Raw genomic sequence first — 27,387 nt, 5'->3', positions numbered from 1 at the left:
TAAAGACAGACAATATAAACCAAAAATTTAATGTATAGAAGTTACAGCAATAAAAGCAATCATTTTAATTGAAGCCATTTAAAAAAACATGAGGCAATATAAATGATAAAATTATACTTAAGAAGGAATAGCTAGCACTTTCTGAAAAGCTTTAAAACAGCAACAGACACTTTACAAAAGATTTGAGGGAAGAGAATAAAATTTCCAAACTACAGGTAACTGTATAAAGGTAACGTTAACAATTATCTTATAAAATACAGCAACAGAGACAAAATGGATACTCAAGCTCCTTTGAAACTAAGCCTTCTGGGGTCTTGGTTAAAATGTATGTTCAAAAACTATTTTAAACAAGAACTAAATACTTCGTATTTTAAATTTACAGGTCTCTGGAATAAACATAGCACTATACACACATCTTCCAAACAAGCAGTAAGTACAACTGTGTTTAACCATGCGTGGTGTCATCTTCTACGAAGTCTTTGGCCATTTCTGCTGTGATCACATCAATGTGACTAACCTGGTGGAACAGAAAGAAGCACACAGTTATTACAGTATCTCCTACAGAATAAGACAGATTTATTTCTGAAGGCTCTAGGACTCAGCAACAGGCCTATAATTGATTTCTAGTTTCCTTTACAGAACATGACAAGGGACATCTGTAGAAATCTGAAACACTGGAACAGGTTGCCCAGAGAGGTGGTGGATGCCTCATCCCTGGAAACATTCAAGGCCAGGTTGGATGGGGCTCTGAGCAACCTGATCTGGTTGGAAATGTCCCTGCTTCTTGCAGGAAGGTTGGACTAGATGACCTTTGAAGGTCCCTTCCAATCCAAACCATTCTATGATTCTACATTCTGGGGTTTTCAGTTGATGAGAACCTCAAGACAACCCAGCAATGTGTGCTTGCAGCCCAGAAAGCCAAACGCATCCTGGGCTGCATCAAAAGAAGTGTGGCCAGCACGTCAAGGAAGGGGATTCTCCCCCTCTACTCTGCTCTCATGAGACCCCACCTGGAGTACCGTGTCCAGCTCTGGAAACCCCAACATAAGAAGGACATGGACCAGTTGGAGCAAGTCCAGAGGAGGGCCACAAAGATGATCAAAGGGATGGAGCACCCTTCCTACGAAGACAGGCTGAGAGCTGGGGTTGTTCAGCCTGAAGAGAAAGCTCAGAGGAGGCCTTACAATAGCCTTCCAGTACCTAAAGGGGACATACAAGAAAGCTGGAGAGAGACTTTCCACAAGGGCATGTGGTGACAGGACAAGGGGTAATGGCTTTAAACTGGAAGAGGGTAGGTTTAGATTAGACATAAGGTATGAGGGTGGTGAGGCACTGGAACACGTTGCCCAGAGAAGCTGTGGATGCCTCGCATTCCTGGACGTGTTCAAGGCCAGGTTGGATGCAGCTTTGAAGGACCTGCTCTAGCGGAAGGTGTCCCTGTCCATGGCAGGGAGTTTGAAACCAGATGATCTTTAAGGTCCCTTCCAACCCAAACCATTCTATGATTCTGTGATATTTAAGTTATTTTTCAGGAAGCAGAGAACTTTAACACAAGACAGCGATATAACTAGAAATCCATCACTGAAATAAGACTGATTTACTTGGAACTCTAGCTAAGTCAAGTCTCAAATCCACAACTTGACAAGGTTCTCAGTAAATGCCATAACTAAAACACGTTAACTTACCTTGTTTCTGAATTTTACACCATAGAACTTGTCCGCTGACTCAAGCAGTTCAGGCCGAAAAGTTGTTGTAATAAACTGAGCATGTTCAGCTAGTTCCATAATCATATCTAAAAAAGAACATAAAAATTCTTTATTAATGTCATCTTTTCAATAAAGCAGTACAGGTCTTAATACTAGATAGGCAAAGAGCTTGCTATTCCTTATTCAAAATGAGGTTTTGGTTAATAAAATAAAAAACAAATAAACAAATCACAAATCAAGAAAGAATCCATACCAGGTTTTAAAAGTATTATCATTAACTACAGTATCAACTCTGACAAATCCAGCCACTCAAAGTCACTGGGCTATTAACTTCTACAATGAAAACAGATAAAACACTTTTCCAACAATGCAGTTTGTAGATTTTAAAAAATCAAACTACAGTTCAAAATAGGACAATTTCAACCACACTAAAGTGTAGTTAGACACAGTGGACAACACAGAGCTGCTACCTAAAACCAAGTTCATAAAAGCTTCAGAAGGCACAAAGTTAAATTCTCACACACATACTGGGATATTAAAAAATGTGCCTTTATGATTAAAAGCTTTTATCTTAAACATCAGGGATGAGAAGACAGTCTATCACTTTCAAACACAATGAAGATTAATAAAAGGTAGACAGTTACCTGAAACAGCTTTTCTGTGCTGAGCATCCAAGGCTTGGTCAATTTCATCAAACAAGTAAAATGGAGCTGGATCACATTTCTGGATAGCAAATATCAGGGCTAGGGCAACTAAGGACTTCTGTCCACCTGAAAGTTGCTGCATTTCTCTCATTTCACCCTGCTTCCCTGTGAACGATACCTATGAAAACAACGTCACAGCAAGATGATTTCAAAATATTAAACCACAACATCACTTGCTATTACAGAAAATAAGCAGGACCAATAACACATTGTTTTTTAAAAATATAGTTAAAAGGCAATCTAAACAAGTATTTGGAGTAGTGAAACACATGTATTTTTCTTTACCCTTATGCCAACTCCAGTGAACTGGTCTACAGATGGAACACTGCTCTGAGATCCAGATCCCCTTTCACTCTCAGTGCTGCCTTCACCTTCATCCTGGGACTGACTGCCCTCCACATCTCCTTTCTTCATCACTAACGTGGCCTTGCCACCAGGGACTAACTTCTGGAATACTTCACTGAAATTTTTCGACACCTGAAAAATAAACAGTCAGTACACCAGCTCATTTTTACATAGTGAAATAAAATGTAGACAACAGCTGTTTTTCCATGATCACATTAGGTATCTGCTTCAAAGCAGAGAGCCACATTCATTCTCAAGCAGAAGTGAGAAACAGAGGCTATACAGTTTGGTTTAAAAATATCTAAGCCAACTGTTCTTGTACTATGATAATTTTAACAATTTTTTTCCAATCAACTAGTAAAATGAAAACATAAAAGAGCAGCAAAAACAAGTACGATTTACTTCAAATAAACTTCAGATGAGATCTCTCAGTTAAGCAAGTGACCTTTTAAGAGAAGACTTCACACACTTTGTATTTAGGATCCTTTGTTAACATTAGTAATTAATTTCACTACATCTGGAGAATGGATTTGGTGCAGAGTTTTTTTTAACCAGACATTCCTCAGAAAGGGTTGTACATAACAGAGAGATTCACCAAAAAGGAAGTATTTTAGAGGTTTAAAGCAAAGCTAGAGTTGTAATAAAAACAAGATGAGCACCTATTTAAAATGCTAGCCTTTTTCTTTTCCAGTATCTAAAAAACCCACAAACCTCAAGTTGTGTGTTATTGCCTTCTATCATAGAACAGATGCTCTCAATATCTGTTTCTTCCCATACAGCTACTACATAATGGGACAATTTTATTTCAGCACCAGTGTGTTTACAATTGTCGCCATCCTGTTACCTGTTTGAAAGTCAGCTGAATAGCCTCATATTTCCTAAGCTCAAGCACATTCATCAGCTCCATGATGGACTTGTAGCCTCTGTCCAGTTCCTCTTGTCTTTTTATCAGTTTTTCCTTCTGCTCTGAGAAATTCACAAACTGATCTAAAGCTTTTTTATTAACATGACTGTATTTCTTCAGTTCTGTATTGCACTGCTCCAGTTTGCGGAATAACTGTAAATGGAAAATATTAATGTATCAAAATGACTTGCAATTCTAGCCACATTTGACACTCACAATGTACGTGACACTAATATTTCAGGTGATGAAACACGAAATCAAGCACACATTACCTGCTTTAAACTTAAAGTCTGATACTTTTCAAACGCCTCCTGTGGAAGTGAACCCAACTCGCGGATTTTCTTCATGCATTCCTCCTTCTTCTTGAGAAGCATGCCTTGCCTGTTAGTCATTTTTTCAAGTTCTTTTGTATCATGGTTAATGGCATCCATATGCTCCTTCTCCATGTTCTTCCAGCGTTCCATACTCTTTTGAAGCTCTTTAATTCCTGCTTCTGTTTTGTCAATAGAATTATCCAGATCTGCGATATTGAGCAAGAGCACAAAACCCAAACTGGTTAAGTCTTACGTGCCTGCGTTAAATCAGCAATTATCCAGTCAAGTATTTATGAAACAAAAATATAATCTAAAGATCCTAATTGACAGCAACTTAGTTTTAGAGAGGTTAGACAAAATTTAAGAACAACTATACAAGATCATACTTGTATGAAGGTTGCTTCAAAAGTGCTATGCCCTGAAGCCAGAAGTCTGTTATCACCAACACATACTTACTGGTATCCCAGTGTGCAATTGTGGACACTTTTTTTAAAAAAGTGTACAACATGCACAAAATCTTGTTTCACTTATCTTTTGGAGTAAGTTCCAAACGTCTGTTACGCACTATGTAACTACTACAGCATATCTGAAATTAAGGATTACTTCTCATATTAGGGTCTATTTCTAAACAAAAATATGGTATCTGTGAACTTTCAAAACTAGAGAATTTTCTAAAAAAAAAAGAAAAGAAAAAAAAAAGAGAAAAAAAAAAAAGATGCTACCAACCATCTGACCGTGCCAGTGTATCTTTCACTCGTTTGTTGATAGCCTCAAGTTCCGACGTTGTCGCAGTAAGAACTGTGCCACCTTCTGTTTCTCGAAGCTCATTCAGTTCCTATGGGACAAAGTAAATGCCACCAAGCTTCAGCATGGAGGGGAACAAAAGTATAAACAAGACAAACAAGGATAATGCAGAGATAATGAATGAGTATTATCAAATGATTAACACATTAAAGCCCTGGAAATAAACCAAGAACAGACTGCAAAAGTACATTTAAGAGAAAATTCATACTTGTTCCACTTGGTCTAAGCGTTTTCTAAGATTCTCATTAAGGTATGTTTCAACTCTTGTGATAATGCCTTCTAGTTTAATCCTCTCATTTAAAAGCTGTCTGTTTTCCTGGAGAGAAAAGAAAAAAAAAAAAAAAAAAAGTATATTAATAGTCTTAACTGACTCTTAAATTTTTTTTTTCCTTCTTAAAAAAAAAATTAATACAAACAAAACCACCCACCCTTCACACAATTCTGTGTATTAAAATATCACACAGTTCTTTGGAGTGCTACTCTTAACTTTAAAAGGTAGAAAGAACCAAATAGTATTCTTGCAGCTCTCTAGTGCAGAAATCAACCATACAAATCAGTAAGTTTCTTAAAATGTATTAGCATCTGAATCCAGTTCTTAAACCCAGAAGAGCTTTAGAGGGTACACTTCAGCCGTATTTTTTCAACTAGGTCGGGGTCAGACAAAACTTTAAGTCACATACTTAAAGGCATTGTTTTAATTTACTACACTGTGTACAATTCCTTTCAGATCATATCTATTTGTATTTATTGTTGTTCAAGAGCAGGAACAAGGAAAATGCAATGATTCCAACACAAATAGCCATAATTCTCTCAAAATACAGCCAGTAAAACTCACCCAGCATTTAAGAAATACGCAGATGAGAAAACTCAAAAAATGCCTACCTACTACTCATGAAACATTACTTTAATTACACTATATTCATTAAATGACACATACAAAAGGACAAAAGTAAGTCTATTGGGAAGAAAGGTATGACATTTAACGGAAAGACATTTTAATTTCCTTACTTGCTGTAGTTGTCGTATTTCATCATTAAGAGCATCCACACGTTTCTGATCTTCAAGACTGAGCTGAGACAACAAATCAGTCCCCAATTCTGCTTTTAACGATTCTCTAGTTGACTCCATGGCATGTAAACTTGCCTCCAAGCTCTGCAAACTGCGTTGCTATGGAACAGACATTAGACAGAATTTTTCCTTAAAGCGATCTCTAGATTTATATGAATTTCACTTTTCTGTTTACATAAACATATTTTTGTGACATATCTCTAATAAATTCTTCATATTTAGTATTATGATGTTAAATAGAAAGGAATGCAAGTTTATCAGTAATATTAACGAAACAATATATAACCAGTAACAACTTTTAATATTCCCATACTATACCTTAGGCATAAATGTCTTTTCAGACTGCTGCCTCTTCTCCTTCAGCATTTTCATCTCTGACAAAATACTGTCTCGAGAGGCTTTGAACTTTCTCTGCTGTGTCTCAATTTGCTGCATTTGGTTCATTAGCTGGTCAATCTCATTATTAATCCATACCGTGGGCTAAGGAAAACTGTCCTTATTTTAAAAGGTGTTTTATACCTACTAGTACCTTCAATTTTTGTTTGCATATTCAGCTGTCATTAAAAAAAACAAACAACAAACCAAAATACTCAACGGAAGAGGAGAAATCAAGAATCAAAGTACCTTGAGCACCCTTATCGACACTAAGAACAAACAAGGAAAGCCCTATTTAGCTGTTATTAATTTTACAATATGGCACTCAGAAGAATACACAAAGAAACCCAGGCCTAAAGATTTTTACTTAAACAACAGCAAGAAAGATTTCTCAGTTCCAAATAGCAGTCTTGCTTAAAAGCCAAGTTATAATGAAACCAAAGCATCTAACAGGTACTGGGGAATTCGAACTACAAGCAGCAGGAATTCAAACTCACATTCCTAGTTACAAAAAGCAGGCTTCCTGTACCATGCACACTGGGATTGGCGTTAAAACTAGTTTCTGCACAAATCCTTTTAAGATCATATGCCTACATATTTGTGGTTCTAAGGAAGGAGAAAATGCCACACTTAATACTTACTTACCTGTAGATACACAAACTGGGTCCTGCACATTGCTTACAGGTAACAATAAGAATGGCAGAAGACATTCGTTATTGCTGCTGCATGTAAAGCCAGTTGGCAAATTCAGTCTATTTAAGTCATGATTAACACCCATTTCAACATTCTTCCACTGACTTAACAAGACATAGGTACATACTTTTATAGTTTTGCTAATCAGTTGTGGATCTAAGCATAGGCTTCAGTGTTCTGCTTATCTGCTGCCCTAAAAATGTCTCTAATGCACTGCATCAGGTCAAAAAACATAGGAGTTCAGTTCAAAGGACATAATGACCTGGATAATGGAGAAGAAAATTGTATAAACCTCCCTTGCCCTTGAATTCTAGATACTGGATCTCAAAAGGATACTGTAGTATTAAAGGGGTTAGAGAAAAAACGTGACAGTTACTTTAATTTTTGTACAAAGAGACTGAAAAGATCAAGATTGTCAAGCAACTCAGAGCTTAATTATAACATAATGCCCTCCATCTCCCCCCCATAGCATAAGTGGACTATGTAATGCACCAATTCAGGATATCAGTACTAAAAATATAGCATGAGTCAGAAGAAGCAGTGAAGATTAACACAGAATAATTAGTTATTGCAATTACTACTACAAACTCTATTAAAAGCCTCAGAATTTAGGGTTTAACCTCATCTCTAAGCTTTAAAGATCAAGATCAGATTTTAATAGGGACAGATTACTAACGTTCCTTCTTCCTGAAGCCTACACTCCGAAGCCCAGCCACTCTCTGAAGCAAACTATTAGACAAGATGTGCTTCACTTTACTATTTTTCAGTCAAGCTTCCCCCAAATCGAAGTTTTACAAAAAAAAATTTAACAGCAGTGGTATAAAAACTATTTCTTCACTAGCTGCATTGACCTAAAAATGATTTTTTAAAAATAATGCAATTCAGGCATAAACAATGGATACGTTTTAAAATCTTATTTTCAATGGCTGTACATCAATTTTCACATGCAGGGTTTCTATTTTACCATTGATTTCTTTGTTACTAAAACCCCCACAATAACATACAGAACCAGTTTGCATAAGCAATAGTCAAAACAAATGCCACAGCTAATATGTAATATTAACAAAAGTTAGTCTCCTGTTTTACATCTGCTATTGTAACTGCAAAACAAAAGTTTTGTCATCACACAACCTTTCCCCAAGAAGAACAAAAGGATATTTTCAATGTTTCTGCGCAAGTTTTCATTGAGTTTTGCTTCGAGTTCACCAAGTTCCTCTTCTGCCTTTCTAACATCTTTCTGCAATTCAAGCCGAGACTTCCTTGTGTCGTAATAGCCTCCAGTCAAAGCACCACGATGGCTTACTTGATCACCTAAGAGCATAACAGAGTAAGACTATACACTGTGTGCTATATGCTCTCTCTAATGCTTGGAGCAGTTTCTACAACACAACTCAGCAGATTAACTAGAATATTTCAACTAACATACAGAAGCACGGCATCAGTATCAGGAACCACATATGTGTTTACAGTAATCAGGGAAATGTTTATTTCTGTATTCAATTTAAAATGCATTTCCTTTCTTAAGACCAACACAGACTCCTATGATCTCCTTTAAGCACTAGCTCTTCTGTTTCTTTGTTTTTAATTAACTTTTGAATCATGCAGCTTGAAGAAAAAAAAAATACTTTTATTAGGGGAAAAATGCAAATGCCTAGCTAGCACTACCAGTTTCAAAAAAAAAAAAAATATTCTGTGAGTGAGAAAACAAAAGAGAGGCTGAGTAATTAGCAGCATCTGTGGCTTACAGAGCGTGCCATTACTGAAAAATTAATCATTTCCTCCTCAGACATATCCTTAGGACTTTTTTCAGATACACTTTAACAGACAAAAAGACAACAATAAACCTGCAGGGAATTTCCCCTCCGAGAACAGGCAATTAACAAGATATATAAATTATCTCAGAGAACATAAGATGTAAACGTGTCTGGTATGCCTAAGAATTCACCTTGCACTTATTAGTAATTAAGGTCATACATTCACACTCTAGACACTTGTTTAAGTTTGTGGAAAACACCATAAATACTCCAGGAAAACAAACACCTGTTAAATTGGATAAACCAAATTGGATTAATACAAACCTAATCTGCTTTACAATTCTCAGGACAGAGAGACAATAGCTACTAACTCTTAGATCATAAGAAAATAAAACCGTTTCTGAAGAAATTCTGTATTTTTAAGCACTATACTTAACCAAGTGCAATTTTGTACACCTCAGTCAATAGTACTACTATTTAAAACAATCTTATTCTGACAACACTAACAGACCATGTTTAATGAGCCTCACATTCCAGGGATTACATTTTATAAATTATTTATTATAAAAATAGCAGTGTTTACCTTCCAGAGTAATACAATCCATAGTGAAAGCTCTGGCCAGCTGGGTAGACACTTCCATGCTACGACAAATTAGAGTCTTCCCAAAAACGTGTTTGAAAGCTTTGTCAAATCTTGGATTGTATCTCAGTTTACTGATCATAGGAATAGCATCCTGAAGTGACAGTGATTTTAATGAGAAGTAGATATTGATACAAATACAAGTATTATCACAAGTATATCGCAACTAATTCATACACAGAATTCAAGAGAGCCCTGAAAAAAAGGAAACTACCATCAAAAGTAAAAACAGAATACACTCTAGCCCTTTAACAAGAATTTCTAAGAGTTCAGTATATCTCAAAAATTCCTGAATATTAACATTGGCTTCACAATCAATAAGTGAAGACTTCTGGAGCTGTGTTTATCATTATTGACATATACGATGTCAAGCCCTGAACTCAGCCACAACATTATGAATGATACTTTGGAAATAAACAGTTGTCAGTTGGTAGAAGGATGACACCGACTGAATATTCCCAAGACAAACATATAAACCCCCTATGGAAATCAAGTGCAAGATTTCGCAATTTTAGCTTCTAACAGCTAGGCTTGAGCCTTAAGCCAAGTAAGAGTCTGTCAGGAGTCTCACTCAACGATTAAACTGCTATTGAAACAAGCTAAGGAAGTATCATAAATCGCCAGCAAGTTTTTTCCTCAAAAAAATTATTCCTTCCTGTAGAGGGCAGGGCATAAACATTAACACAGTTTTACTAGTAAAGCCCTCCCAAAATAAGCACACTAGAAGTCTGATTATTTCCTGTTTATTTTTTCTTATGTTTATCTGAGGAAAACAAAACGAAAAAAAATATTATTCTACTATGATTATTGTAAGAAGCAATACTGTAGGAAGCAGTTAACATTTGCACAATTAATTCACTACTTAAGTTTTGAATAAGAGCAGATACTTTCTTGAAATTTATTTCAGAACTAATTTTAAAATGGTTGTCAATGTCTTATTTAAGCATTTTAAAATATAAAAACACTATTAATTTCCAATAACTCTGAGAAACTGTCCAAGTCTGTAACATGGCTTTTCAGCTTTTGTACATGGCAGCATTTCAGCTTAAAAAAAAAAATTACAGTTCAGTAACGCAGGTCATTATCAGTTACCAGGTTACAATAAAATTCTACTTCTTTTTAGTAGCAGCTGTTTACTTGCAAGATAAACTTAAAAGTTTAAAGAGTAAATAACTGCTAGGAAAGCAGGTATTTTCACATAACAGGAGTTTTTAATATTGAGAGGCATACTAGTATTTAATTGCAGACATTCAACAGCAAAGCAAGTGGCGGGCAATAAGCAATATACACAAACAATTCAAAATATGAGGCTTTTTAATTATGAAGTAGAGGAAGGTTCAAAAAGAACTCTAACTCACATTAGTCTCAGGATACGCAGTATCTCTAACATCCAGCTTGTTGAGAGGGAGGAAAGTAACTTCTCCAGGAAGATTCATTTTGTTAAATTCCATTAGGATCTTTGTACTGACCTCATCAGAATCCACAATGTGATAAAACAACCTAATTAACAAGCCAAACAAATAAGTAAAACTTTACTAACTGAAAAGGACTAACCTTTGAATGGAAACAGTAAGCATGCAGTACCATTAACGTATCAATATAAAGCTGCATTGCATTTTCTCTTCAAGTCTGTGCCTTAAAATAAGCAAGTGGATACTCTATTTGTTTTCATTAAAATGGTATCTGCCAAGAATTTTACATTCTACCCTACAGTCACAAGAGCAGCTCAATCCAGGCTCAGTCACGCCTCTCAGCGTACAGCGTCACTGTGTTCACAGCCTCTTTCGGTCCAACTGCAAACCTCTGTCCTCCATACTGTTTCAGTATACAGTATTCAGCCATCTTTGCATGGATTTACAGAGTTTGCAACTTATGCCTCTGTACACAATCAAGAAAAACAGAGACCGCATTCATCTCCCTGTGTGTGACTGGGACAGGCAACGGAAGTATTGAAAGAAGTGATCTTCCCACAGTTCACTTGTTTCTGCTTTTTCCAAACTGTGGGGCACAACAGGATTCAGAGAGAACTGTGAAGCACTTTGAAGAGACATACTCATTCACACATACACAGATATTTCAGATGAGGGACTGCATTTCGAATTGTGGTAGCCTCAACATTTCTATGTGATAGTTTGCAAGATCACGTCATCACGGTCCTTTTTCCTGCCCTTATGCCACTGTCTACATTTCATTAGAACGAGAATTTGTATGACTACTTTTGAATTGGAAGAGGGGACTAATCTCACAAAGAGACAATTCAAATGAATTTGAAGTGTCAGGTGCTGCAGAAAGTGGTAGATTAACCCAACAGGCACGCACTACTTCTAGAACACACATGACACAGACACATTAATACTCAATATTTTTTCAGATTGCTTTTAAATAGCAGCTTTGACAATTTAGAAACCATCGTCACCTACGAGATTTCTCTAGTGTTAAGTGAAATAATACTTATTGATTGTTATCACTGAAATATCAGCATTGCTGACTGTAGAATTCTCCACACCAGAAGATGCTGTACACTTTATTCAATACAACTCAGCCTCACCATCAGTCCTTCTGGTAAATGTCAGGAGTGTGGGTCTGCGGCTTTTTTTGGGGGTCTTTGTGTGGGTTTGTTTTAAGATTTTTTTAGACAAGATCAAGAGCAGTTAAGACTAATTTTTAAATAGGCAGAATTCTTCTTACCTCCTTCTTGAGGGAGTAGCAGTTTGTCCATGCTATATAGAAGGCACTTTGACAAAAAAACAATGAGAGCTCAAGTTTGAAAGAATAAAACTTTCCATGGCAACTGGCATCAACAACCAAATTGTAACACTGCAGCTGCTTTAACTTAAGTAACTCTGAAGAGCATGCAATTACCTGTTCCCTGCAGTAACTTCAACACAAGTGTAGAAAGCTGGTTCACATTCAAAGTTATTCATCACAATGCCATGATAGCCATTTAGAACATGCTGGTTTATGCCTTTTCGACGGAAGTGCTCCAAAACTTTGTTTATGCTGTCTATACCATTCAAAATGGCCTGTTAAAATATAGCTCATTATTGCACTGCCATTAAAAGATGCAGAAGCAATATCCACCTTAACTTTGTAACAGTTGTAACCTTTTTCACCAAGTTCCTGTTAACTAACCTACAGCTCTAATGGAAGATATCTAAATACTCGAGTCTGGGGTTGTTTTTTTTTCTAAAAAATAAAAATAAAAGACCCTGAAAAGTAGCAAGAAGATAGAAGAAATTTTAGAAGTATTTCATTTCTATCTGGTCTCCTTACTCCTCAATTACCTTGAGCTTACAATGCTAATTTCCAAGTAGTTCTAGAGCTGTAAATATTTGAAAAATTCAGCTTACAAATTTGTCTTAATTACAACAGTAAGATCATAACTAAAAAAAGTAACTGTCATCTTTCAGATATAACCATGACTTGTCCTTTGAAGAATGACAAAAAAGCTTCCATGAGGAATTCTCAAATATAAGGTATCTTACCTTTCCTGTTGCTGCTCTGAGAAGTTGCTGTTTCTTTTCTAAATCCTCCCGCTTTGCAGCGAGAGCTTGTTGTTCTGCATTCTCTTCTCTCCATAGATAACTACAGAATAAAAATAATTACAATATTTTAAGTGTGAATGAAGCCTAAAAAATGTTGTTATTATCATTATTGTCAAAGACTGCTAATCTAATGTGAAGGCGAAGTGCAGGACTTCATACATGGCTATATTTTAAAAACATACCTACATGCCATGTTAACAACTACACAGTTGGGGTCCTTCACTGTAAGTGAGATTCAGACATATTTCAATTAATTACTAACTTTCTTTCGCTCTGTAGTTCATCCTTTTTATTTTTCACTTCATAGTATTTTCTGTCCAGTTCTTCAACACGAGCCTTCACTTCATTAAGATCCTGGTCCAGTTTCTAACACAAAGAAAAGAACATCATGAAGCTAGAGCTTTCTACGTTTAAAAAAAAAAAATTAAAAAAAAAAATCTTTTATTCAATACTTAAATTCCTTAAAATTCAGAAACAATTCCTACAAACATTTTAACCAATTTACAACAAACTGTAAAAGCACTAAGAATGCATCCATCTTTGTAAGGGAGCAGTAACAAGGTGAAGTTATGAAGCAGACTGCAAGGCAGGCACTGAGTTGAGTGCGCATTTGGGTATTAGAATGAAATGGCCACAGTAAGAAACTAAATCAACAGTAGCTACCATAGACATAACTATGTGTAATCATGCTCTGAAATAACATTTCTGATAAGAACATACATACGAGCCTTGCGTACTATGTCATACCGCTTTTAGTCAAGAATCTTAGCCTGCTCTCCAACAGTACTAGTATTTTACCATACCTGCTATCAACAGTGTGCTGTTTAAGTCAACGCAGAGACGTCCTACCCTTACTCATTTAACATTTGTCATTTTCAAACCAGCTCAGGGCTAGCGCTCAGATAATGCTTTCATACTTATCTGTGTACAGCAGGACTAGCTGTGTTCTCAAAACACAGCGAAGTTTTTCCAACCTAACTTTGCAAGCTCTCCATCGTATTTACCCAAGACATCTCCCCTTTGAACAACAAAAAGCTGCACAACTCTTAGCCTGAGCATAAATCAACCTTCCTTAAGCAGAAAAAGAAAACTAAGACATGTTTATAAAAAGAATTTATAAAAGGAATCAAAGGTCACCTCAAATTTAAGCTCTTCAATTTTACAGAATTCCTATTAAGCAATACAAAACAGCCAGCCATTGACAAATGCCATTTCTTTCATTCACGAACTCAAAAGCCTGAGTGTTTTGCTAATGTGGGCCTCATCCAAACACTGTTTTAGCAGAACAGTCATGTTTGTACAGCTACATTCCTAGATTTTGTCAGACTCATCCTTGATTTCAGTGGATTACACAGAGATCAAGAACACACTGTCTGTCTATCAATACATGCAGAGTAGCAGCATTGGCGCTGGATGCTCTCCCACCGTAAGTGCAGGGTTTTTCACTCCTGTGGCTCCTAGGAGCACTGGTATTCTTGGATTGTCATGCTGCATTTGCACGTAAAAGCTGTCCCTGAATGCAAATTAAAATCTAAAAGTTATACAGATAATACTTCTAACACGGACAGGGATGCAACTTCTAACCAGCCGAAATTGTGGTGCAAAGGTGCAATGCTTGCAGCACAGTTTAAAGAATCCTTTGTTCGGGGAAAATGAGAGAGAAGAGTGCAAATAACACAGACTGCTATAAAAACATAACAAATTGGTATCTGTATGAAAAAGCCATGCTTAACACAGGCAAGAGCAAGGTAGATCTACATCTCTTCCTGAAAACTCAAGCCAAACACTGGGGAAAGTACTAGAAATTCAGTCAACATACAGCATGAAGTTAGACTCAGTCATAAAGGGAGTTTAAAAGCTTATCTGCAGATGCTTCCAAGCACCCATTTTCAAAGTACACCCAACTAGAAAGTCTTACCTTCCTTATAAAGAGACCCTAAAGTCTAATTGTCCAAGATTAGATTGTGTAACCCTTCTCTCAAAAATGCTAAGAAGTAATAAACTAAAAACTTACACTGTACTGTTCCAAGTTTTTCTCCTTATTTGCCTCTGTATCCTCTAAATCCTTGTGTATGGCTGCAATCTGCCGTTTCTTGTCATTAATGGCTTGATCTAAAGACTTCAGTTCTTTCTTTATCCACTTATCCCTTTCTTCTTTGGAAGTAAACTGGCTTCCTCGACCTTGTTTTGCATAAAGATCTGTTCTTTCCTGTGTAGCTTGTGCAAGTCTATTTTGAGAAGGGAAAGACATGCTGCATTATAAAGAATTCTTCAATTCATTAAGAGCAAGCTTTAAGAATTACCGTAAGAATTTTCAAGAAGTGTTAAACCACGCTCTAGAATTCAAGCACCAAATCAGTAACAAAAAGGATGTTATAAACCATACAATCACCTAAAAGACCAAAACAAAAAGCCCACAGTAACTCACAAGAGTGGTTAAGCTTAAAAATTAAGTTCACCAAATACTGTTTCCCCCTCCCCCAACAATAAAGGAGGCTTTTTACAGACTATCTGTAAGTACAGATAGCTACCCTATTCTCAAGCAACAAGTATAACTCCGAATTAATAGTATTGATAGTATCTTTGTTTTTTTAAAATGCTTTGACACTCTGTTGTAGAATGCCACACACCTAGCAATTCCCCTCTCTTCTTTTTCTTTTACACTGTTGAATTTCGGCTCCGTTTCTGCTAATTCTTTCTGCTTCTCCTCAATTTTCTCAAGAAGCTTTTGCCTCTCTTTTAACAGTCTTTTCTGAAAGTCAAACAAAGAGTATTTAAAGTTACATAATATCAGGAACTGTATTATTAGACAAATATACAATTCTAAATAATTTATTTGTAAGCAATGGCATCTTGCAATCTTATCTGACACTATGCTGTTTCGACACTTAACAGAAGTGAATTCGGTTCCAATCAGGACAGCAAAGCAGCTTAACTATGCAATCAAGGATGGTCTGTATGGGCCAAATAAACAAGTTCGAGTTAGTGCTACAAACTTCTCCTTCCCAATACTTGCAGCAATTAAGACCAAGAGAATTACACGTGTTTGATTTTGCAACATCCAAGATGATAAATAAATAAAGGATCATAACACAGGAGTCTATGTTTACACGGCCTAGAAGAACACAAAGTTTTAAGATGAAGACATCACAAAAAACTTAAGATAGCTGTCGAGTAAACCTTAGAAAATAATCAAAGGCCACAGTCTAAAACCAAAACTGCAATATACAAGTGTACCACCTTGTGCCATGACATTTTAAGACTTCACCACTGTTACATACCCTTTGTTCACTGTTGCCAGCTAATTCATCCTGCAGGTCTTTGGCCTTCAGCTCTAATTTAGTTCTCTGTTTAATCTGCTCTTGTCTTTCAGCACTAAGTTGTTCTTTCTCTTCTTTCATTGCCGAAATCTTTGTCTTCAGTTCTCGAACTTGCCGTTCTATTTCCTACACAAATTTAAGTATGTAGTATCTTAAACGCTGCATGCACATTTCAGTATCTATCAAAACTCACAAGATCATTATCACACAGATCACGATACACTGTAAGTGTGCAAAACTTCTCCCGTTTCCAAACAAGATGAAAGCATTGAACTTAACACTATTTAAAAAAATAAAAAACAAACACAAACCCAACACAACAAAACCACACACAAAAAACCCCTACCCACCTACACACATTTCCCACTCTCCCCACCCCCAAGAAAGCAAAAAACACTTCTGGAGAGCCTTTGTTAAAAGTATTTTTACCTCCATTTTATCCCTAGCATCTTGCTGTGCATCTCTCAGCTGCCTAGATTTCTCTCCACTTGTCTCTCGTTTGGCAGACAGCTGCAAGGAAATAACACTATTAGCTTAAGTGGCAAGATTCTGTTTTAGTACTAGTTCCAGACACAAAGTAATTTTTTAAATTAGTTGAGAACACTGACAGGATTTTATCAAGGAACAAAAGGGGATGTTGGCAAAAGCAAATCAACAGCTCATGTTATATTCTGTATTAGCCAAGATATCTTACCTCATCAAGCTTAGCTCGGGTTTCGTTAAGCTCCTGATTATAAATTGTGTATTCTAATGCTCTCCTCATTTTATCCCATTTCTGGTACTGAGCCAGCTCTTCTTTCTCTTCTTCCAGGGTATGCAGTCGCTCTTCAATGTATTTCAACAACTCATTGATCTTCTCTCGCTTGCCCTCTTTAGAAAAGATGGCAAGATTGAAGTTCAGTTAAACACTGTAATACATTCCCACACCTTTACAGCTACTCAGTCTCCTCCAATGATTAACTATTTGTCAACAGTTATGAAACATGAAAAGGAGAAACCGTGTCCAGAAGCTCCCCCAAAAAAACATCCTAACAGCAGAACTGTTGATGCTAGTGATGTAAGGCAACACAAGCATCTACTCTCTTGGCTCACACACTTAAAATAATTATAGACCATACTACACAAATTTTACTGTTTGCATAGCAGTAGGTATCCTGATTTCTGGATCACTGCCAGCCGACATCACTCATGTTTTGAACAGCACAAATAGCCCTATTAGCCTAGCTAAAAAGTTTTTTTCACTAAAAGCACACATGAAGTCACTTATTAAACCTTTGGAAATATTTAAAATTCAAGGAGGAAATATGACATGCTCTATATAATTTAACATACCACAAATAAAAATCTATCTAGCAATTAATTTTACTGAAAAAGCCACAAACCTTCAGAGTTAACACAACAACTGTGGCATAAAACATTAATTTCTTAAATTATGTTTACCTGTTTCTTTCATTAGCGAAATACTCTCTTCTTTACGTTCATCATACACTCTTGTACCAGCTACTTCTCTTAGTAGCTTCAGTCTTTGTGAGTCAGGAGCTGTGGCCATCTGGTTGATCTGAAAATTCACAATCTATGATTTCAATAGCCTGCTCTGGATGTATGGCTAACTACAACAGAACAAAGTTCGCGCTTTTTTTGCTGTGCCAACTTGCCTGAGGTTTTGGCAGGAAGATTCAGATATCTAGTATATACCATGCTGCTTTCCTTTTGAGATAATTACTTTAGGATGGCAAGTATTCTGCTTGTAATGAACTTCGTTGGTTTTCAAATGCTACCAGTTACTGCCAAAACCCACGATGAGTACTACATAAACTGAAGAAATCATTACCTGCTCAAAATTACATTTAGAGGAACTCAAGCTTGGGTTTAAGGCCTAGTGCTAAACCAACTAGTTTAAACCTCTCCATAAAACCACAACGAAAATCTGTGTGTTATAAAAATTAAAATAATTCAGGTCATGAAACTCTCATTAAATCAGTCATACAATTAAAGTCAATGTAAAACTCACTTTCCTTCAATAGAAATTCAGTGATTGCATCCTTTCATAAAAAGGTAACTGTTTCTAATTTGTATTATACTAAAACCAGAATGTATATTATAGCTGTAAGAGTCACACGCACCAATCTCCACTACAAAACATAAGCGACTTTCCAGCTGAAGTTGCTTCTCCCAAATACACACATTCAGCCATACAGGAAAATTTATCTTGACAAACATTTGAAGGACTGTATTGCTAGGTCAACACTTCTGTCATTAAGTGCTCCTCAAGTCTCCTGCATTCGCCTTTTAAGTACGCCTTTCAGTAATCTTTTGGAGCTGACAGTTATCAGTGTCTCCAGGTGTCCCACACTGTGAGCCATTACAAGTAACCTGTCCTTTGTCTCCAGATCTGGGTGTCCTCTGAAAGGTTTGTTAAGAGCGCTTGGATCTTGAAGACCAGTTAATACACGCCATGCTGTGAGCCCTTTCCCTGGAGTGTGTTCAGTTTTGGTGCCTCCATTTACAGTATTTTTAGCCTCTTAAAATTATTTACAATTATTTGCTGTCTCATCTTAAGGCCCGGTAATCTATGAATTGAACACTGCTACAGTAATACTAATTAAGTTTGCTTTGTATTTAAGTATACAGAAAAGCACACGATTGTAAGATTACTACAAAAAAAAAAAAATCAACATTACAAGTATTAGAATATTTTTCTTAAAACTGACATACACTACTAACTAAAACGGCAATATTCGCAAAAGCTTCACCTACAAGAACTGTTTCAAACTAAAACGGATTTAGGTTTTGGTTTATTTCTGCAATAATTAAACTAAGTTTGGCATCCAGGAAACATGATACTCTCGATAGCGATTTCTTCTACTTTGTGAAAAAGAATCTTACCTTTCCTTGTTTGACAATATAGTAGGGATTACTGCGAGAAAATCCAGCACTTTCAAGAAGATTCATGACATCATTTTTCCTGAAATGTTATTGTAAATCTATTTAAAACACTTACAGTAAAAATGATAGCTGTAAAAATTCAGCAAAGTATCACAATTATACATCACATACTATAATCACTGTGCGCAACGCATGCTCTGTTTGAAGAAGCTTCTTTATTTGATAATAGCCAATTCTAAAATGAGATGAGAGAATAAAAATGGAAAATATCTAAAATACTGTAGTGTCGGAAAGAGATTAAGAAAGAAGCACCTCGAAGCAAAGAGGCGGCAAATACAGGTAAAGATATCACAAGGAAGGATATGAAGCAACCTAAAGTCTGGTAACTCTTCTATTCAAAAAAGCCCTGAAAGAAATATTATATAAGCAGTTAAATACCACATTAACAAATGGATTAAACTGTCAATTCAAAGTCTGCTGTCTATTGCACAAGGACTGATGTCCCTTCTGCCAGAATACCCACACTCAGCATTACACAACTAAATTAGCATTGCTCATGGAACTCATGAGTATTTGTTGATTTCAGGCTAGAGATGCAAGTGTTCAGTGTGACTAGAGAGTTTTACAGAAATACTACTAATCTCATTCAGCTAAGGAAAAGAAGTACCTACGTCACCATTTTCTTGTCTAAGAAATATTGGTCCTTCTTGGCTCCAATGACTCTGCGAAGTGAGACTTCCTCTTTATCAATCTGAAGAAAACAAAACGCAGTAAATTTAATTGCTTGCAGTATGTATGTGTAACTAATCCAGAGTTACTATGGCACTTTTTACCAGAACTGACTCAAAAGCAGTTACCATACTGAAGAGTTCTGTAACACTGAGATACTAGAGTGAAATGATCATCTACTTCTGAAGTAGTGTATTCAACTTACCGGTAATCTGTTGTCTGAATTGTCAAAAATAATCTCCACAAACGCTGAAATAACACGGGGACCTGTACCTTCCTAAGAAAAGAGATATTTTGGTTAGATAGTTCCCACCTTAGAAGGACTCTGAGCTCATTTATCTCCCCTTTTCCCTGACAATTCCACTTCCGCTTTTCTTCCAAGGATTTGAGAGTCAATAGCATCTATGCAATATTCAGTACATCTATTGTTATTTCTGAACATCTTGCATACACATTCACCAGTGTGCATTATCAGCACAACAACAAAAGTTTAAGGATGTTTCCTAAACAATTAGCTTAAAATATCCACAGCCCAGCAATTTACCATTTTTGTAGTAACTTTCAAACACATTAGCTTATTCCTTAGTCTTGTTATACACCTTCACTTACATGCAACAAAGCCAGTCTCTGCTCTGGGCGAAGATGGCTGAACTCATCACTGAGGACAAACTGAATTGCTGTAATAAAACAGTAAAGAAACAGAAGATTTATTCTCATAGCAGTTTCTTTAACTCAAAGCATATTGTTTTACTGTTGTATAGTACAGTCATGCCATTGCTAATATCTCACAATATTTCTTCATTAAAAACCTTAATCTGCTGGATTTTTATCACTCAGCCTTCTGTACACTAAAATTCCTCCGAAGTCTCATTGTCGCTACCTTAGCAGTTCACTGCATAAGCATTAATAACACTGCACAAGTAGGGATTCATTAGCTTTTCTCTACAAACACACAGTACTCAGTGCAGGTTGAAAATATCACTAAAATACTTAACACTTAGCAATTTTTAAAGACTACCATCATAAAGTCCACTAATGCCTCTGACTAGCATCTCTGCTCTTCCACTGATGCTCCCACCCCACAAAATCCCCCTTGTAACCATATAGAATCATAGAATCATAGAATGGTTAGGGTTGGAAGGGACCTTCAAAGGTCATCTAGTCCAACCCCCCTGCAAGGAGCAGGGACATCCCTGACTAGGTCAGGTTGCTCAGTGCCTCATCCAGCCTGGCCTTGAACGCTTCCAGGGATGGGGCCTCCACCACCTTTCTGGGCAACCTGTTCCAGTGTTCTATAACTCGCATCGTAAAAAATTTTTTCCTAATTTGTAATCTAAATCTACCCCCCTCTATTTTAAAACCATTACCTCTTGTCCTATCGCAACAGGCCCTACTAAACAGCCTATCCCCCCCATCTTTCTTGTAGGCCCCCTTGAGGTACTGGAAGACCGCTATCAGGTCTCCCCGGAGCCTCCTCTTCTCCAGGCTGAACAGCCCCAACTCTCTCAGCCTGTCCTCATAGGAGAGGTGCTCCAGCCCTTCTATCATCTTCGTGGCCCTCCTCTGGACCTTCTCCAACTGGTCCATGTAAAAGGTTGGATAAGGTGTGCCATACTCTTATGGAACCAACTTAGAATTTAGCTACTAAAGCAACTGCAAATATCACAAACAGTTTTCAAGGCGGGTGACTCTTAGAATCAGTTTCCTCCTGTAAATACTTTTTTTTTGCAATTTAAAAATCTTAGAGGGCCTTTAGCAAAAGAAGCTAAATACCTGGGAAAAAACTGAAGGTAGGTATTAAACAATTGCATTGAGATCTGCCTTTCATCATTGCAAGTAATTACCCATCTACCACTCCTTGCTGAGGAACACTTGATAAACCAACTTCTGGTAAAACCAAAGAAACTTGGTATTATCAGCACCTCCATGTTATTCTATTAAGAAATTCATGCTTACCATAAAAAAAATTGCTTTTTCCAGATCCATTTCTTCCCACTGAAAATTAAAACACAAAATGTAACTTCAAATTGACACAGGTTAGCATTGCAATGCAGATTAAATTTCCATATAAATATTCAAGAACAGAACCCAAATATAACATAGTCAAACTGAGTCTCATGGGAATGAAGCAAACTTAGTAGGTGGATCACTTAGTCACTCTCTGAGAACGAGAGAGCAGTCCTTTCCCCACTCAGGCACTTTACAATGACTTACAAACTCCAACAGTATTCCACAATGAGAATAGTGGTTAAACCAATCCTACTTCTTCCAGTCCTTCTCTTTTTAATACTGATCTCCTGGTGAGATAAGAACAGTAGACCTAAATCCAATTCTTCTGGTCGTAGCATCCATTTCTTACATTTAACCAAAGGAAATTACTTGCCTGTACGTTCAGGTTGACTACACAAACTTCATATAGAGCATGAACTCCTTAATACTTCACTTGCTAATTCAGCAATGTTTTGTTTTAAAAGGATTGGAAGAAGTACTATTTCTATTTAAAAAAAAAAAAAGTGTGTAAGAACACTGCTCTGCACTAACAGCGTTCATTCTGACGTGTTTCAGCAAGGCTCAGTGTCTTATCTTTAAGATTGGCACCTACTGTACTGATTTCAAAACTGCTTGCCTGCCAGCAGCATTGAGCATCCCAGGCTTTTCAGCCCTTCCTGCCTGCATACCCTCTAGATTAACCTCATCCTCAAAACTACTTGGGATTGCTACCAGGCCTTTAAAAAGGCATAAATTAATGAAGCTGGGTTTTTTTTCCCCCTTTAGAAAACACTAATACCTGGATGAAGTTTTAGCTCGTGCTGAACTAACATTACATCACAGCATATACTATTCAAGTCATATGCACGTTTTTTCCCGTCTCAGAGTAAGTAAATCCTGGCTACTAAGTTTTTATGTCCAAAATTCCTCTAAAGCTGGAAGAAAAATGATCTTCCTCTCTGCAGCAGCTTGTAGTAGCTAGTGTGCTTACTTATCAAAAAATCATCAAACTCGCATGCCAATTTAAAAAAAAAAAAAATCCCATAAAAATTCTGTGCTGTTATTCCTGCAAGGACAGCCTTAGAAGCGCATCTGGCTGATATAGGTATCTGCACCTATCAAGGGGCGTACAGACCTCACTCAATTACTGAAGACTCAGACATACAACTGTCACAGTAAAATTGAACGCTAGCATTCTTTCGCTGTAAGTGGAATGCATCTTGTGACATGTCACAGACAACTGTCAAGAAGCTTCTGAAACAGAAAATAGTTGTCAAATGTAGTTAGAATAAGGACTCTAATGTCAACATCATCTGAAGTAACAGTGCAGCTGCAGTTAGTCTTAAAAGACAAGTATCAGAACTTACCAATGACATTATGTTTTGAGCTGAACGGGTCCACAATGGTTTGGTCCCTGTAGCTTCGAAAGCCCTGAATGATTACCTAATGAGAAGAGGGAGTTGTTTTAACAAAGTTCTCTCTGTTCTTGAGCGGTTTTTGAACTACGAGGTTTTACAGAGTATTTACATCAATTTGACTTGATTTCCCACACACTTCAACCTTCCAGGTCAAGATCAGCAACTTACACCATAAAACTTGTCCCTCAACTTCCTACACAGGAGAAACAAAACCCCAATGTAACAAGCACTTACCCTAGCAGCGTCAGATTTATATTTTATTTCTATAATACAATGCACATACAGCATAACAATTCTATTTGCAAATTCTCCAAGTAGAGCAATTACAGACTGCAAAAACTATACCAGACTCTACCTATTTTATATGCAATATAAACTGTTCTACTGTGCAACCTAAAGGGAAAAGTAAAAAAGCAAGCTATCTTGATTCTAGTGAATTCACTTCCTAAATAGACAAATGCAGACCTACACAATTAACTTCATGAACCACATAGCAGTCATCTAGAAGCAGCACGTCGAATTTCAGCTATTCAATTTCAGGAGTGATTTGAGGTTTGTCAGGCCAAGTAACACAGCATACAAGGTACGGAGTGGTAATATACTAATACTTCAGTTCTGCACAGCAGCGAAATTGATCCAACTTCCAGCACACACATTCCAGCATTAAGCAACCTTTTCCAAACACTAAAGCTGTGCTGAAAGACTATACAGCAGCTTTTCTCTGCTCAGTCAGACAGCAGCCACCTGAAAAGTTTTGATCTTTGCAGATCTTTCAGCAAGAATGCTTACAAAAGGACTAGAGTTAACATTTAATTGCTATGCCCTTCACCCAGAAGTATGACGTTGCTAAAATAATGCAAATGTTTCACAATGACAGCTATAATAAACTAAGAACTACTTGTTAGGAAGACAGCAAAATGTCTTACAAGATATTTCTCAATACTATTACTGCTGAAGTTTAGAATGTGAAATTATTTAGACTTTTGTTTTGTTTGTAAAGTCTATGGTCTCATCACTATTTTCTATTTTTCTGAATGTGCCACCTCTTTTCTCACATCTTCAAGTATTAGAATACCCCATGTTCCAGAAGATGAGCATAACGCTTGTTATCCAAGAAGCACACACAAAACGTCAGCAAAACGTAGGAAGAAGCAGTACTGTAAACATTAAAGCAAGCCTCCCCCCACTACAAAAGCCTATATTAACTGTACACCTAAAATAACTCAACAAACAACTGCATTCAGAGTTATGGTCATATTCCGCAATAGCATGCTATAAAAACGGTGGGGGAAAATCCTCTCTGTAAAATTTACTAGACAAAACACTAGGGGAAGAAACTGCCCTGATTCATCCGTGTCAAGTTCAGTCTTAAGTATTTCTCCCACTATGTGACAACCCTGTATCAAGGATTATCACAGAAACTCCTCTTATCACCTGTTTGTACTACTGGATTAAAACCATCTCAATATTAAATTAAGATGCCCTGTCAAATGGCAAATCAAACACTCGAGTTTATAAAAATTGAACTGAAATAAAACTTAAATGCATTAACTAACTTTTAGTCAGAAATCACAGAGCCATTCTCTTCCCAGGCACTGTCTTCCCTGTCAAATCCTCTGCAAAATTATTTCATTACTGGAATCTGAAGTTAAGAATATAAGTAGGCAGAAAATTAGTAATCTTTGACCAGCAAACACCAGATCTAAGCAACAGTAGCTATTTTGGAAAGGAATAGTTTTCCATTATCACTTCTGGCAATACTTTGCCTATCTAAACCTTTTTTGAATTGCAACAGTCTATGTTCCTCCTCGGGCAAAAGACTGTTCTCATTAAGCACCCTGCACTATATTCAGATCTAAATCCAAACCAACTGTACTGGAAGTAATTAAGGATCTCAGAATTTAATGGACCAAACTACAGAAAGCAAGTTTAACACAATATATTAACTAAAGACTACCCAGTCACCGTGGCTGGAACACAGACTCCCACCTCCCGTAAAAAACGGTCTGCCTCATCTGCCAGATGGAGACTTTCACAGCAACTCAGCTCTGCCTCAGTACCAGTGGCTTTCAAAGGAAAAACGGGAACAGCAAATCTTATTCAAGTCTTGCCACCAACTCCAGGCCATAGCAACTACATTCACACAACTCCGATTTTAAAAAAAAAAAAAAAATTAACAATTAACAAAAATACCATTTGGCAAACAATGCTGCTTCCCAATTCACCATATTTCAATTTTAAAAAATTAAAATAATTGGGGGGGAAAAAAATGGTCTCTATAGCATTACAGTTTTCCTATAGTATTCTAAAACCATTCCGATTGCAATAATTCATCTACTTTATTCTCATAAGAACTCGAAAGCCTCTACAAAAAGGTAAAAGCAACCACTAATTATTTCTTGGATATTACTACAGAAGCACAAGCTTTTACCACTCATATACTCAGGTACCACAAGAGTAAGATACCCGCAGACTCTGAACATCATTTCCCCACCACCTCCAAAGTTTTCTCCTAGATGGCTTCTCACTTCATCCATCCTACATATTCTGTAACATCATAACCTCTTCATTGCCTTGTACAGCCTCGCATTAAGATTTAAATATTTAATCTTCAAACGCCAGGAATTATTTCCGGGAAGCCACAAAATACGGGATATTGGTGGAACCAAATTCACCCTCATCCGTTTTAGTCTCATGTTCACACCTTGTTACGCTGTACTTAAGAGACTTAATTTAGACTTCTTGTTCTGATCCTACATATCTTCGCTACTGTTTACTTTTGTGCAATTCACATCTGGAGAACAGGAATTCTTATTCAAAGACTTTAAAGCAATGTGCGCACCTGCAATGACAGAGTGATTTACTAAAACACGATCAAAAGGCACTTGAAACACTCCCTAGTCAGCCAAATAGTTGATGAAGACCTGATTTCTATGTAGAACACGCATTTTCAAACAAGATAAAAGTTTGATAAACATGATAAAGATTAAAAGATTCTTCTTAATAAAGACAGCCGTAGGGTATCAGAAAGCCAGGTCAATTTTGAGTCCACTGAAAAATGAGAATCCTAGGCGGCCTTGTATGAACATGCATAGGCAGTGGTACGAAAGTAGCCTTAAAAAAAATCAACCATACTGTGCACGGATACGCTACAGAAGTAACATTAACGACCGCCTCAATCTTAAAAATTGTTTGGAAACTGTCCATACAAGGACCCTCTTTTTAACTGAACGTTTGCTGTAGATTGTTTGTCAACGACAAAATATAATAGTTTAAATGATCCACTCCCGGGGGCCTAAGGCATCACCCCAATACAAACAGTAACTGATGTTTCTCCCGGACGAAGGGGTAAATAAAACCAGTTCGAATTGAAACGCCAAATACAGTCACATTTCCCCACTGACACCACATGCAGATCTAAAAAAAAACAAAAGTAAAAAAAAAAGAGGAGAACCCACAACTTTAAGAGCTGAAAGATGCTGCCTGACAGCTAAGGGGCCCTCTGTTTGTGTACGCGCCCCGCGTGGGTAAGAGCCTCCCGGCCTTGGGTCGGCCGCCGCCTGAAGGGCGGGGATACCGGGGCTGCCCCGTCCAAAGGGTCCCTACAGAGCCCGCGAACAAGTCCCGTGTCCAAGAGGGCCTCCCTCCAACACCACTTCACACCTGCAGTGAATGAAACCAGCCTCCAGAACCGGGGGAAGAAAAGTACACGCCAGCCTTTTGCTCTGTGGCTGGGCCGGGGACGTCTCCCCTCAGCAGGGGCCGCGGTTTTCCCCCCGGAGAATAGCTGTGAATGAAGCAAAGGCCTTCGGACTCGCCATGGGCCAACGGACCTCCTGCTGCGGCTCGGGACCTGGCTCTGCCGCTCGCCCGGAGGTTGAAGACCCTCTCAAGCGCCGGGGCGGGGCAGGGCAGGGCCGAGCAGGCCAGGCCGGGCCGGGCCGGGCCGGGCCGGGCCAAACTGGCCCAGCCAGGCCCAGGCTGCACCGCACAAGGCGGGCGGCTCAGATCCCGCCAGCTTACCTGCTTGATGTACATGTCTGTGAAGGATGGGGGAGGCGCCCGCCCCGGTGCCTCTTGCCGTCGCTCAGCCCACCCTCACTGTCTCTTTTCGGCACAAGTGCTCGACGTGACCCCCGGACCTCCGCCGCCGCCTCCTCCCGCCTCTTCAGCCTCCCCCCACTTTCCAGCAC

The 27,387-nt window shown here is 37.6% G+C and overlaps 1 protein-coding gene across 1 annotated transcript; it reads right to left on the bottom strand.

The window, feature by feature from the left end:
• Positions 1-27,387, bottom strand: SMC3 (structural maintenance of chromosomes 3). The gene is made up of 29 exons (XM_086752048.1): positions 27,218-27,387; positions 23,144-23,219; positions 21,744-21,782; positions 20,397-20,464; positions 19,993-20,064; positions 19,730-19,809; positions 19,059-19,137; positions 17,613-17,730; positions 16,867-17,042; positions 16,602-16,682; positions 16,134-16,298; positions 15,483-15,604; positions 14,867-15,080; positions 13,115-13,218; positions 12,793-12,892; positions 12,170-12,330; positions 10,666-10,807; positions 9,251-9,401; positions 8,072-8,224; positions 6,164-6,315; positions 5,786-5,944; positions 4,986-5,093; positions 4,700-4,808; positions 3,932-4,179; positions 3,600-3,812; positions 2,696-2,887; positions 2,351-2,528; positions 1,686-1,792; positions 1-517 (listed from the first exon to the last, which is right to left on the bottom strand). Exons 1-29 carry the CDS (start codon positions 27,230-27,232, stop codon positions 446-448), a joined length of 3,654 nt encoding a protein of 1,217 aa, XP_086608174.1. The 5' UTR covers positions 27,233-27,387; the 3' UTR covers positions 1-445.

This window comes from Chlamydotis macqueenii, chromosome 7 (assembly GCF_036417535.1).
Source record: "Chlamydotis macqueenii isolate bChlMac1 chromosome 7, bChlMac1.mat, whole genome shotgun sequence".
Taxonomy (NCBI): domain Eukaryota; kingdom Metazoa; phylum Chordata; class Aves; order Otidiformes; family Otididae; genus Chlamydotis; species Chlamydotis macqueenii.
Note: the sequence above shows the minus strand (reverse complement) of the source record. Positions and strands in the feature narration are given on the sequence as shown.

Excerpts from the sequence above, each read along its gene's own strand:
- SMC3 (XM_086752048.1), bottom strand. Across the intron at positions 16,683-16,866 it reads CCCGAGCTAAGCTTGATGAG|CTGTCTGCCAAACGAGAGAC; the intron begins GTAAGATATCTT and ends ATTTCCTTGCAG. Across the intron at positions 15,081-15,482 it reads GAAGAGAGGGGAATTGCTAG|ACTTGCACAAGCTACACAGG; the intron begins GTGTGTGGCATT and ends TTCTCAAAATAG.